General features: G+C 52.0%; 1 protein-coding gene across 13 annotated transcripts in view; it reads right to left on the reverse strand.

The window, feature by feature from the left end:
- Positions 1–14,549, reverse strand: part of LOC105678312 (protein groucho) — a 121,117-nt gene that overhangs the window by 57,629 nt on the left and 48,939 nt on the right. For 2 of the 13 annotated variants that reach the window (XM_012377536.2, XM_012377535.2), the window contains exon 1: positions 8,774–9,972. The exons of 10 other annotated variants lie outside the window; for them this stretch is intronic. In XM_012377536.2, the coding sequence (XP_012232959.1) occupies positions 8,774–8,833 (60 nt within the window). In that variant the 5' untranslated portion in view covers positions 8,834–9,972. Of the gene's footprint in view, positions 1–8,773; positions 9,973–14,549 lie in introns of those variants that run through there. One more of the 13 variants, XM_067357913.1, reaches the window with a different exon arrangement.

Raw genomic sequence — 14,549 nt, forward strand, 5'->3', positions numbered from 1 at the left:
TATCAGCGCCTGCGGAGTGTTCGCCGATCTCGGAACAGTTATCTCGCGCGCGAATAAATCGAATTAACGTCGAATTCGTACCGTCGCTACTTCGCCGAAAATATAGACGATCGTCGAACGATGTTCTTTTTTTTTCCCCCCCCCTTTCTCTCGACGACGTCGTGTCTCTCACGACGGCGTCAACGGTCCTCGAAGGCGTAGCGCGCGATTCTCGATGGGGAATCTGTAACACGAGGGTCGCCTCCCTCGGGATCGCTGGGGGAGATCGCGGGAATATGTTATAATTACCGCCAAACTGAAGCGCCGGAGCGGAAGTCAAGCGAGAGGGGAAGATGGGATCGTGCTTTACCTCTACACCTTTCTCGCTTTCGACACTCGCGACAATGACGCCTCCCCGCCCTCCCTTCTCGATCTCCCGGGACCGATACCGCCCGGCTCTTTCTACTTTTTTACGACGCGCCACGTTGCTGCCAGTAACGTCGAAATGAAATTTCTAAGGACAGGGACAGGCCACCACTCTTTTACCGTTCCCTTTCACAATAATCTCGTTACCCACGCAGACTACCGAGGGCGGAGCGGCACCCCTTGTTGTTGTCCGCCCCCTCCCGGCGCGATGAGGGGAGAGCGCGTCGAGGCAATGAAATCCGAGCGCGCGGCCGCATCTCTCGAGAGCATCTAAATTGCGATTCTAATCGGCGCGCCGCTCTTGTGAGCGCACCCCCATCCGACCATCCGTTTTGCGGATCATAAATGCACGATCGCGCTGAGTCATGTGGGGCGCCCAGGGCGAATTGAAACTGACAGTCAATGATTCTCCGCCCAAACGAGAAGATTAAACGTCCGCGGAAATAATTACGATTCTGCGTAACGACTTAGAACAGAGATTGTAGGGAGGGGAGGGGAAAAAATCTGTGGACAAAGGGAGGACTGGATCAACACGTTTATACATTTTACGGGGCTGAACGAAAGTTGCGCAAAAAGCTACGAGAAAGACCGTATGTCGCACGATCGTAAGAAATAAATGATTTTTTTTTATCCGTGAGGCGACGGCTCGCCATTCACGAGCCAACTGCACTCGATTCGATATGCCCCGAAGCTCCGTTTTCGCATTAATCGTTTTTCTATGCCCCGGCCCGGCTCTCGGGCGAGGAGGAAAAGAGAGAATATCGCCGCGGGATTCGTTTCTTCGACGATCGGGTACGTCGAAAAACGAAACGAATGCGACGCGACGGGACGGCGAGGCAGGCGAGCGGGAAAGAATGTCTCCCTCGTGTCTCCGGGTTGTCGAGCCATTATCGAAGCTATCTCTCGACGGTCGACCGGGCGTTTTTAAGAGCGTAGCTCGAGTCTTTATCTGCGAACAAGCTACGGCTAATGTAGATCCCGACGGCGACCCGACTTTATCCCTTCATTTTTTTTATTTCCGTCATTACCCGATTCGACTTCGCGATATCAGAAACAAGACTTTATGCGCAACAATTTTTCTTATTATTTAACTTCTCGTGTTTCAAAGTAGAAAGTATTCTTTCAACAGACCAGCTATCGCTTCATAAAAAAAACAGGCAACTTTTACACGAAAATCATCTACTATTCCTCTCTTAAAAATGCGGAACGCCTGCCATGAGACTGTAAGCTTCTCGTCGTAAAATATCATAGTGATTGTAAAACACGAAAGATCGCAGTGTATCCCCGCAAGAGGCTGTAAACGGAGAAAGTGAGAAGCGAAGAACGCGAGAAAACGCGCAAGGACGACGCGGAAGAAGGAAAAAAAAAAACGAAGGGAAAGACGAAAAGATGGTAGCCGCGGACAGGCTCGAGACGGTAGTATACGGTAGCTGGCGTGTATATCATTAACCTCATCCTCGTTTTTCGTCTCCCCCTCGCGCGCATTGCGCCGCCACAGCCGCCCACCCCACCTCCGTGACAAGCACGGGTCTCAACGGTCCGATGAAACAGGAATGCGCCGTCTCGCTCGCTCGCATCACGTCGCGTCGCATCGCGACCCCTGCACCTCTCCATTCCACTCGCGCGCGCGCACGTGTGTGTGTGTGTATCTGCGCGTATATTCTCTCCCGGTTTCCCCCCTTCGATACCGTTTTCTTTCTCCGTCGGTCGAGCACGATACTCGCGCCGCATCTCTCTTCCAGATGACTCCGACCCGGCGCGGCACAAACGAGTAATTAACTATCTCCGTGTGGGACACGTGTTCCCATCGTGTTCCCTCTCCTTCTCCTTCCGTTCGTCTCTCACTCCCTCCTTCCTTCGCCCCCCCGTTTCAACCCCCCTGACCGTGTCTCCTGCTGCCTTCCACCTCGCTCCACCGACTCTCCGTGTTTGCACACACTCTCTTATGTTAATTCGGCTTAACGCCCAGAAGCCCTCGAGGGGTCGAGACGAGCGCTTCGCCTCGCCTCGCCGAAAAATTACGGGCGATCACGAAGAGGGAGAGCCCACGGCGACCAGGGTGGTCACGGACGATCTCGTGGAAAATAATAGGGATGTTCGTCCGCTCGTGTGTTACGAGACAGGGGGAGGAGACAACGTAAGGGTCGCTCGACCGGCTCCGCATTCGCGGGGTTCCCAGCGTTATTCGTTATGCACTCGATACGATTTGCGCCTCTCCATACGAGCCTCGCATTAGCGTTTCGGAAATGATTCCGCCAATTTCCCGCGATGCATCAAACGTTCAAATGCTGATTTGCTTCAATTACAAATTTCAAAATTCCGCCATTTTTTTCCGATCGGTAAAGTTCCTTCTCAAACAAAATTTTCAATTTTCCTGACCTATCCAGATTCGTAACGGCCGTTGATCTTCACGATTTATCGCTCAATGTGGTTCGAATTGGAAAAGCGTCGCGAAACGAGAGAGAGAGAAAGAGAGAGAGAGAGAGGCGCGACTAACAAACTCGATTAATTCGTAGCGAGCGTCTAATGGCCGGGTACTACTACCCGGCCACAAATTTATCCACGGCATTCATCTTCCCATTAGCGGTGAATAATTCCGTTCGCGTTTACGTGCCAATTTCCCATTCGTCCGGGGCTGTAAGATGATTGGCCGCAGGGCAGAGGAGACGGTGTCGTCGCACGGTCACGACCTCTTCCGCTCCCTCTCGCTCGCTCTCGTGTTCCCGCTCGTTGAAAAATCGAACCAAGAGGTCAAAAGCCACACGGGACGATAGCGGATAATATCGGATAACTGTAATAGCTATCGGCGATACGCGTCAGCTCCTACAAAGTGTCCCTCGCTAAGCGCACTTTCTTCAAATTAGATTCTTTGAGCAATTTTTATGTCGATTTTTCCTTTATAAAAATGTCGAGACGTCTATTGGCTTTCAACTTCTAAACAATGAAAAATAAAAGATTTATCGAAATCAACAAGTTTTATAAAAATAAATAAATAAATTAGATTTGTCGATTAGTCTGAAGTAGACTTTGCTTCGATAGAATTTTAATTTAAAGCTTGATTACAGAAATCTATAACTGTGTTGAAAAATTAGAAATTTACAGTAAATGACAAACATCTTCAATTTTATTTTTAAAAATTGACTCAAGATTGGTGAACAAATCTTTACCTCAAAGAAAGTGCACTTAAGGAGAAATATTTTGTACGCATTAACAAAGATACCTCACATTTAATGCACTTTCCAAGTTTACAGAGATAAACACGAAATTGAAATATTATTAAGAAATACTTGTAGAACGCTCCCTGAGTCGACTAACACTTGACACAGTCCGCTACTGACCTACTAAAATACACAAATATGTGCAAATGGACTGTACTGCGTTAATATTAGTGCGTTTAGTATACTAATATTTCTTGTGATAAATTCTATTAATCCATTTGTCAACAATGAACGAGACATTTCGGTTACCTGTAAAGAAGAAAAGAAAGAAAAATGACAAGGAGCCAAGAAATGTGGTTTTCTTCTTGTACTGGTTTATAGATTTCCGTCCGGAATTCCGTCCCGTACCGAACAGTATCGCATCACGAAACAGGAATCTTGTAAGCGAGACATTTATCGATGCAGCGTGCAACATGGAAACAGCGGGAGACAAGAAAAGAAGAAGAGGGGAGGAGCGTGCAACAGGACAAACTGCCAAGTCTAATGCCAATTAGTGCCATTCTCCCAAACAGGTCTGAGGTACCCGAAGAGACCTCTCCATGAGACTTCCTCGAACTTTCTTTTCTCGCTGCAGATTCAGGTATGTCTAGAGTGCAAGCCGTATTTATTACTTTACGCACGTACAAGATGTCCGTAAAACCGCAAAGAATCTTTCCGACGCCGATTCAACAAATGGTAAAGGATCGACTTTCCTTTAACAAGGATCTTTTATGCCAACTCATAGTGAACAAAAACATCATCAACGATTAAATATGGCAATGATATCTCCGGTAAAGGTGGATCCAGGTAGATTTTTGGCTCGAGGCGAAAAAACGAACACGATCCTCCGGTTTTACTCGCTTAAGGACACAGAAAGCGAAAGCGCAGCGGGATTAGAAATAATCACATCATGGGTCTGCGAGTAAAGTTTTCATTCACTTCGACCGCATAGTAAAATATAGCACGCTAAGGGCTTTGAATACCTCTAAAATATCCTGAAATACCTTAAAAACTCGAGGACTCGGACCGTTATACCAGGAAGAATCATTTCGACAGGCGGGATTGTACAAGTGTATTCATTCATGCGTCCGCACGAGTTCACGACTGCAAAACTGTCGCGTTCGGAATTTTTTCAACAGCTTTACGATGCGGCGAACGAATAATTATACGGCCTAGATATTTAATCATCGCGCGACACGTGTTTTTTTTCTCGAGTCTCGCGCATCGACAGCAGCGATTATTATTTATTACGTCGTAAAGCGTTGAGAAACGGAACGACACGGCACGGAACAGCGCACGAAACGGATCGCTCGTCATATCGAGCGTGTTGATCGCGACGAAGGTGGAGAGGACAGAGGGGGCCATATATATACTCGGCCCGGCATCGATTGCGTGCATCACGCGAAACCGCTTCCTACGCGGTCGCCGCACATTAACGCATAATTGTATCTAAAGGTAAATACAGACGTCTCGCGATAAAATCGGTAAACGCCTCGCGCGTTACGCGTTAGCATCGGCAGATGTGTTGGCGCTGCGGCGATAAGACTCGCCGCGGGAAGGAGAAAGCGCGGGTAAGGAAAGTGGAAATTAAAACCGTCGCCGTTCGCCGCGCGCACGGTCTGCACACACGAGTGCATCCGCATACACGCGCGCATAAAGACACATATATACGCACACATCCGCCACGGAGTTCCTCCATCCATTCGGCGGCGCGGCACCGTGTAATTACGTTGGGCGAGAGCACGAGATCGCGATCCGGCTCGGCCAGGAAACGTATAATGGGAGTATAATGCGTGAAATTTACTGGCCGCATCGGCATAATGGACGACGCGACGCTCAAGATATCACCGTGATTCCATATTTCCGAGCGGAGTGATGCGATGCGAGCGCGCGCGGCGGAGCGTGGCGCGGCAACCCACCGAGCGAGCGCGTCCGTCGATTCAGATCTCGGATTTTAATACGAACGATTATCGGAACGAGCCGGACCGGGACGGGACGGGACGAGACAGGCCGGACCGGATCGGCCCGCTCCCCGAATTCTATCCGCATCGCATCGCGTATTTATCGCGCGGTGGCCTCGGCCTGTAATTTCGCCGAATCAAATTTCAACGTTGCGCGTATCATCGGATATCGCCAATACGCGCGGAGATCGCGCAACGCGAGGCTTCAAATTCAATTAACTCCGTCACGGTGGCGAGAAGTTTGCATTTCTCCGCTGAGGAAAATTTGAATATTTTACGACATCGTGACTCTGTGTAAAGACACTTGGAGATTTTGGAAGGTTTGCTCGATGTAAGTAGCGCGATCATTAGACGAACATTAGAGCTTCTTGTGTTACACACGGCTCTTGTACCCGCCGCGCGAAACGAGAATCGGCCTTGCGTAATTCGAGATTAACGTATTACTAATTAAGCAGTATCGACGCGTCGCGTTTTACAGGAGAGACTGGATTAAAAATGAATAAGACGGAGAGGAAGATAGTGCTCCGCCTGCTGCGACCGGTTACGCGCCGAGCTGCTGAGCGCGCCGGGCGAGTTTTTTCAGCTGTGCACATTCGGGCGCATTTGAACAGCGTGTCGGCGCAAACAGACCGATTAAAAGTATCAATATTTGCCGAATCGGGGGTCTTGCGCAAACGTACGCCGTGCAGTTTACAGGAGGTAGGAACCCAGCGGCGAGGTCCGGTCTAATGCGCGCGCGTATGTGTGTGTGTGTGTGTGTGTGCGTGTGTGTGTGCGTGCGCGTGTGTGTGTCTGTGTACGTGTGCCAACGCCGTCCGTCCATCCACCCGCCCGTTGACGTTCGCAACGTGTACCTTACTAACTAACGTCAGCACTTCGCACCGTTCGTCCTTTCCCGCTAGTTACGGATCCCCTCCGTCCTTCCTATCTAACCTTCAGCCCAACGATATTCGATTATACATAGGGTGTCGCATACATATTTCAGAGATACGTCCAAGAGCCTTGAAATGTAAGCCTAGAAACGTAAAGTTACGTGTAGAAAAATTGCAACTTTCAGTTTATACTGCGGATGTTTTCTCAACATTTAGCGGACAAGATTGAATCGATACAGTACTCGCGTACGCGAGGATTTGCGAATTGCAAATATTCAAAAGAAGAATTAAGTACACGGCGAGAGGTGAATATAACTTGACACCGACGTCGCTTGTAATAATGTAAAATACACATAGATCGAAGGGTTTGGACCGCCTGCAAGCACGGGAGAAAAATTGCAATGTGTATCTTATAAATGTATCTCGTATATTACGTGACATCCTGTATATACACGAAGGAATTTAGGTCGATCGTTTCAGGGAAGTTTTCCGCCATCCTTGCCACCGCGTTCCACGTGCCGCGAGAGACTGCCGAGTTACATCCGGTGTAACGCCCATTATTAGGGTCGGGCCTTTTCCTGGGCTTTCATTATGCTATCTTGATGGGCCTCCTTTCGCGGACTAACAACATGACGGACAAAGTGACGTAGCATGACTTTTGTGCTTCGCAGCGATTATCCGTTAACAACAACCGATAAATACGCGCGATACCCTTTTTCCGTGAGTAACATTTCGAGCGATTGTAACTGCCAGTTGGCTCGATTAGCGGAGACCGCGAAAAAATTGTTTGTCCACGGCATTTAGCGCGTCAAGCGTCGTTACGTGTTTTTAGCGCGAGAGAGTTGCGTCGCGGTGAGGAAAAAAAAGGCGTTAATATCCTGTGTAATGGCCGGAGAGACGTTGCGCACCGTCGGGCGAGAGAAAGAAAACCGAGAAACGGCGAACGTGACGGGACTACGCAACGACCCGCAGAGTCAGTGGTCGACGTGGTGGACGATGAGTCGTGCGCGACGACTAAGTCGCCATTATCTCGACCAGGCCATTAAATGCAGACAGCGCCAAGTCCACGGCACGGACGGCTCTCCGCTCGCTCCGCTCGATTCACGGATCAACGACTCCGACGTGCCGTGGCGAAACGCTTTTCGCACGGCCGCGGAGCTAATGTCGAATGCGATTGTTCCGCGTTTTACATCGCCCGAATTTTCGCTGCACGACGGAGAAACGCGTGACGCACTTGTACATTTGTCGTGCAAATTTTATCTATCAACGTTTTGGCCTATTCTCAATTACGTGTGTGATTCAAAACATTCTAAACGTCTGGCGACATATGTTACACGTGACAACGCCAACGCACGTGGCAGCGTTACGGCAGAACGGTGTACAATTTTGCCTTGCGCACGATGTGCGCGTTAATGAAATTTTAAGCCGCCGACGAAATGCGATATGCGAGCGAGGCGCGTAACGTCGCCGCCGATCGAAATCGCGTATTCGCGCGACGAACCCGGCGAAACTCGAGAAGTCGCCCGGAGTCGACGACGGATCGTGTTACGGGGTGCAAATCGCATGGTCGGTGTAAAGGGAGCGCAATCGAGCGCGAGACCGGAGAAAAAAATCGTTTGTTTCCCGTCACGGTGTGAAAAAAAGAAACTGACGCTTAATGCATCATCGCGGATGTGGTCGCTCTTTCGCGAAAAGTAGGAAAAAAGAAGAAAAGAAAAAATGTTGAAAGACCGGGAATCTACGTCAGAGACGCGCGGCGCGATCAAGGACGGGGTTAAACAGGGTTAACAGCGATGTAAATTACACACGTAAATCAGATCGCCGCGCCGACCCGCGCCGGCGCGCCGCTGCGCGACGCGGCGGTACATTAAATATGCAACGTGCTGTAAAATAGACCGGACGCTCGTAGCGGTCTTGAAAAAAAATAAATAAAAAAAGAAAGAAACCCGACGATCGAAGTGGCCGTTCCGCAGAGCGAGCAAACTATCGTCGTCGCAATCTTTCGCGCGGTAAAATTCTCTCTCGCGACTCTGATAATTCGAAGCGAGCAATTCTTTCGGGCGAGATATGATTGCGAATCATTCCGAAAAGATATCCGACTCGTTATCTGTGTTATCAAAGTCATTCGACGGAGAATGCTCATGGCATTCTAGCCTAATTTATTCGGTCTGAGAATACCTGCCAATTAAATTCAATCGCTATTTGGTAATTATACAGCTGTGTTTACGCAATATATCCCTGCCGAATGCCATCATTGATAGCGACGTATACATAAACAAGGTATTATTATTATTATTATTGTTGTGTTGTTATTGATAATTGAGCAATCACTACTCACCGGATGCCTGGCGGCAGCGGCGGCCACGGCGGCTGCGTTGATTCCGGCGCTGGGATACATCCTTCCTGCGCGGTTTCCCGCTTGGCGCGTTCACACTAAAGAAGTTGTATATATCTATTTTATATCTATTTCTATCACACTGCGTTGTAGCGCGCGGCGATGCACTCGCTCTTCAGAGCGCGCTGAGACGCGTCATGTCACGCGGCACACTTTCCGACCGAGTATACCGCTCAACAATAACAATAACAAATAACACAACAGCAGCAACAATCGGCAACAGAATCGGCACGAATACGGCGAAAATGAACTATCCCGGATTTTACACGCACGGACGATTGTACGCTACGAAGCTCGGTACTCTCGGCGATGTCGTGTCGTCCCACGACGTACGTTCCGGTGCGACGCGATCGAGAACGTGATCGGCAACACGCCGTTTCCTCGCCGAAAATCCATCGGCGGTCGCCAATCCATTCGCCACTACCGTCGTGTCATCGGGCGCGAAGCGGTCGTTTCAAACTTTATCGCCACTACACGCGAGCGATACTCGCAACGGGTCGCCGGGTCAGGTGAGGGTAATCGTGGTTACATTCATTCGAAGAGTCACGCACGACGTGTACGCGCGACGGAATGCCGCGGAGGTGGAAACAATTCCGACCGTCGTCGTCGCGTTTCTTTGTGTCCGCAAGCGACGCGGCGTGCCCTTTTTTGCCGTCGGTAAAGCAGGCAAAAACCGCCGTCGCCGCCGCCGTCGCCACCGCGTCGTCGTCGCGGCTGCTCCGCGCGCCGGAAAAACACCGGCCGAGATTTCTTCGCGGATCCAGGCACGTTTGTCGTGTCCGGCCACCTTTGTATCACTGATTCGTTTTACTCGCCACCGCTTCTCGCGTTTCTCGCCGGCGTCGTCGCAAGCAACACACTGATGCGTCACGCTGGCACACCGCACACTCCCCGTTGTTTACCCGAGCGCGAGACAGCGGCGCGCGCGCGCGCGCGCAGTTTTGACGGGAAATTCGCTCCGAAAACGCGACGTGAGCGCGGCTTGAGGACGATTCGGACGGCGTCGCAACCGGCCGGTCGAACTCACTGGTGGAAAATCAAAAACGGCCAATGTGAACCGAAATGCGACGAGCGTCGCAAAACGCGCGGACTGGCAACGCGAATCGACCTCTTCCTCCAACGGCTGCGGAGCGACTGGTGGACAAGCCGATAGAGGGGGATAACGCCCCTCTACGGCGTAATCGCCCCACCGCGCTCTCTTCCTCCATTCCCCTCGCGTACACGCTCGTTCCTTCTTCCTCTTGCCGTTCTCTCGTCTCACTTTGCCCCACAGTCCCGCTACTCCGCGTTTAAAGTTTAAAGCCGCCAAGCATCCCCTCGAATGTCTCCCGTCTCCTCCACGCTCGTATTAACCGGCGCGATAGCTCCTTCGCAATTAAGTCGCGTTACGTAAGGATCTCGAAAAGGCGAGCACGAAAATCACGGCTCGTTAAAATGTTACTCTACGTGTCCCTCTTACCAACTCCGTTCATCTTTCTCTCTCTTTTTCTCTCTGTCTCTCTCTCTCTCTCTCTCTCTCTCTCGCTCGCAACGCTACCTCCCACCGATCTCATTTCTGTGCACACCCGCCGATCCGATTTCCTCGACCTTTACGAGGAAGGACGTCCGTCGTGATTTTCGATCGTCTACGCATCTTTACGCGTCCCCTTTACGCGCGTCGCTCGGATGCCGCGATGAATGGTAATTCCGGCGGAATGGAATTATATCGTCATTTAAGCGGCCTAAACGTCCCGATTTTGTCGTTTCGCCGGCCGACGTTTCGCATCGCGCTCCCGATTCGCTCTTTCCGCGAACGTACATGGAAAAAGTGACTCTCTCTTTCTCTCTCTCTCTTTCTCCATCTCTTTTGCTCAACGTTAGTTCATCGACGTTGATTGCCAGCCGTCCGTTTTTTTCCGTCACCCCGCAGGCATTATCGCCTACGATATCGACAGCGACGACAGGCGCTGCGCGTGCAAATAATGTTTGCTCTCGATCACCTTTGGAATCTGAGCAATTTGGCATATCAATCTCGAGAGAGGCGGCGCGACTGAAAAACTTTGGCGGACGCGTCATTATCCGCGCTGGTACTACCACGAGTAGTCGGTCGTGCTCCGACTCCGTTGTGGATTTTTGCGAGTCTCAAGCCGAGAGAAACGCTGGTCCGTCGGGTACCGAAAAGTTTTCGGTCGCGAACGGATACGGCGGAGTATAAAACGAGGATGGACAGAGTGGGAGAGGAAAGAAGAGGTGCGGAGCGGCGCGGCATGCCGAGCATACACGTCGGTATTAGTCGTTCCTCCGGGTTCGCTACGGCGTGTGCAAACAAATCGAAAGTTTTTCGCAAAATGGCCGTCACCGGGCTGACACGGATGTCCGCGTAAACTCCCTCTCCCTCCTCCCTGCGCCACCGTGCTTTTCCCCGCGCCTCGTTTCCCCGCTTGTCGCCCGGCTGCCTCTCTCGCCACTCGTGATTTCCCTCACTTCCCACACTACCACAAATATGGCGCCTCCACCCGTTTTCCCAACCCCTATACAACGTAGCTGCATAAAGCGACAGAGCGCGAGAGGGGGAGGATACGTACACATATGCGCGCGCGCCGTACGCGATATATACGTGAATGTATAGAGATGTGTGCACGGGTGTGTGAGTGTGTAGCGAGTACCATCCTGTACGCGCGATTGTGTGTGCTAAGGGGGTGCCCCTATGTGAATATCGCGCGGCACACAGTCCCAAGCAGTTTCCTACTTGATTGCCGCTATCGTCCGCTCGCCTCGTAAAGGCGCCGAGTCCACGTGGACTGGCGCGGCGCGCCTGTGCCAACCGGCGTCGCTCCTGCCGACTCTTGGCCAATCGCGGCGCGTCTGGCGCCGCCGATCGACTTGGCGACGGCAAAGAGTCGAATGAAAACGCGACCTCGGCCAATCGCGCGACGACTTTTTCAAGCGACGCGCGTACGTTCAGTCCACGTGGACTGTTCGCTCACTCTTGCTCGAGCTCCGGAGAACGTACCTATACTCTATACTGAATAAAGGTGCTACGCGAAGCCGCAGCGAAACATGAAAAATAGGGGGCCACACGAGGAAAAACACGGACCCGAGGGTGGAAGGAGGATGAGGTAGAAGATGAAGGGTGGGAGGAGGTGGAGGTTCGCTGTAGATTCTACGAACCGAGACACTGAAGGCTGGGTGCAGTCGGGGTTGCGTGGGATGGGTCGGGAAAGGAGTCCGGGACGACTAGAGTATAGAGGCCGAGGATGAGAATGGAAAAGTAACATAACGAAACGTCGATCCCATTACCTGCAGCTCTCTCTCCCTCTCTCTCGCTCTCTTTCTCGCCCCGCCGTACCATCCGCCCTATTGCTCCCCTCCGTGCAGCAGCCATCCCTCTCCCACTTTCGACCCTTAATCCGAAGGAGGATTAGAAAAGCCCATTGTCATGCTTGGCGGAACGCGGCATGGATAATACACGTACGCGTATGCGCGACGCTTCGTCTCCCGTGCGCCTCCGGCGCGTACTGATGTGTATGTGCTGAGAGAGAGAGAGAGAGGGAAGAGGGAGACGAGCAAGACTTTCTTAATGAAATATAATAAATACGCGACGGAGCGCGCGGCGCGATCATGGTTCCGTTTATCACGAGAATCCCGCGCTTTTTGCCGCGATTCAACGCGGTGTGCGCGCCGAGTGCGGCGAGTCTCGCTTCCGCGATCGCGCTCGCGCGCGCGCTCTCTCAGCCGGCTCTCTTTATCTTGTTTTCACGGGGCGAGAAGGAATATAAGGCAGTGCCGCGGAGTGTTGGCGAAGCTGTCGGTCGCACTTGGTCGGCTGCGGTTTACGCAAAGCCGCCTCGTCTCGCCTGCCTGCCGGTTTGCGTGTTCGCTCGCAACGTGGATACCTCTACGTGTCCTCGACGTCGGCTCGGCTCGGCTCGGCTCTCTGGTACTCACCGAACGACTGGGGAGAATTGGAAGGAAGGAAACGCAAGGAGCGCGAAGCGCTCCATCGTACGAGAGTGCGACAGAGACGAAGGAATGCGAGCGGCGTGAGAGCGAGAGCGGAGCATACCGCGAAAAGCGACGACGAGCGAGACGCCGCAACGCGCCAGCAGGCGGGCTCCGAACCGGTCGCTGCGGTTGCCGCGGTTAACCGCGCCGGTGCTCTCAACCCGCGGCGACCGCGACCGGTCACACCGACCGCTCCGCCGACTTCCTCTCTATCCCTCGAAACGACTCGATAGATTCGCCAAATTACGTTCGCGAGACTCATCTCGGCGTTTTACATCTACGCGAATGCGTTAGACCCAAGCGCAAAAAACGGACGATTCTACTTTATGTTTCCTATCTCGATTCCGCGTGCCTATCTCGTCCGTCTCGACGAGAGATAATTCGCGCGTCTTGAAGAACATAACCATCCATAACCAGCGACCATCGTCACTTACTGCACAGGCGGATGCTACTTTAATTAATCGTTATCGGACGAGAGCCTCTTCGCGACCAGCGTCCGTTTTATTCGTCCCCGGAAGAGAGGGAGAGATGGGAAGCGACTCAAAGGAGGCCCACAAGACGACTTACGCTTTGAGCGAGGCCTACAGTCTTGCCGGCGCGGAGATTTGCGAGGATGACGCGGCGCTCTGCGGAGCACTCTCGTTAATATTTTTGCTCTCGAACGACGGCGAACACGCACGCGCGCATACACAGTCAGATTGAAAATAACTAAATGCCGAATCACCGCCGCTAACCGCACACACACGCGCGCGCGCGCGCGCGAGAACGCGTCGCTCCAGCTTAATGGAATGTGGAATTTTATTGTTCGGACACTTTTCCATTATGCAAATGTACCAAACAACCGCTTCTCTCCGCGATACGCATCGAAGAATCAATTTTAATTACCGTCGCGACGAATAATTAACAGATCGTGTGTTCCGATATGCAAAAAATTAACATAAAGACTGATGAATTATTGCCTGCATGCTAATTGATCGCCGAAATCATCGTTGTCATTACGCGAAATGCTGAAATGTAAAAGTCAGAACGCGTCCCCGTCGCAATCATTCTCTCGTGACGGCGCGACAAGCCCTAAAGTCGAGACTCGAGTATAATCCCATCCCTTTGTCATTTTTCGCACAAGGTAGCCGAGACCGGTAATCCCCAATCCCTAAGCGACCCTCGCGAACTTCATCGAGTGACGTTAACACGGTCGATAGGAGCAGAAGAGAGCAGCCTTTGATTAATACCTCACTGATCGCAAAAAGTCGTGGAAAAGACGAACCGGCGGCGGCGGCGGCGGCGCTTTTGGCGAAATATTAGGTTTCCCGTCTGGCGCGCGCGTGTGTGTATGTGTGTGTCTCGCTTGAAAGCTGCGACTCTAGCTGCGGCTAACAAATGCCTTCCGCGATTCTGGCAGCGGTGTACCGTTATCCAAATTACAAATAACACACCGCCGTTGACGTTTTATCCAACGCCCGAAGACAAATTGCAGCCAACGTGGGACGGCCGAGCCTCGAGATTATCCCCCCCCCCTCCCTTTCGCCACCGCCAGCTCCGGCCGTCTTCCGACTACTCTTCGTGGTGTAACCGCGTGTCGTGGACTCGGTTAATACCGGTAGTTGCTCGGCCCCTCGGTCGGCACACGGAATTAACACGGCGAAGTGTATTTATGGATCAGGCCCGACCAGATATCCCGAGGAAGCGCAGGCAGATCTCTCCATCTCTCTTCCTCCCGCCGTGCCGCTCTTCCCTC

This window comes from Linepithema humile, chromosome 6 (assembly GCF_040581485.1).
Source record: "Linepithema humile isolate Giens D197 chromosome 6, Lhum_UNIL_v1.0, whole genome shotgun sequence".
Taxonomy (NCBI): domain Eukaryota; kingdom Metazoa; phylum Arthropoda; class Insecta; order Hymenoptera; family Formicidae; genus Linepithema; species Linepithema humile.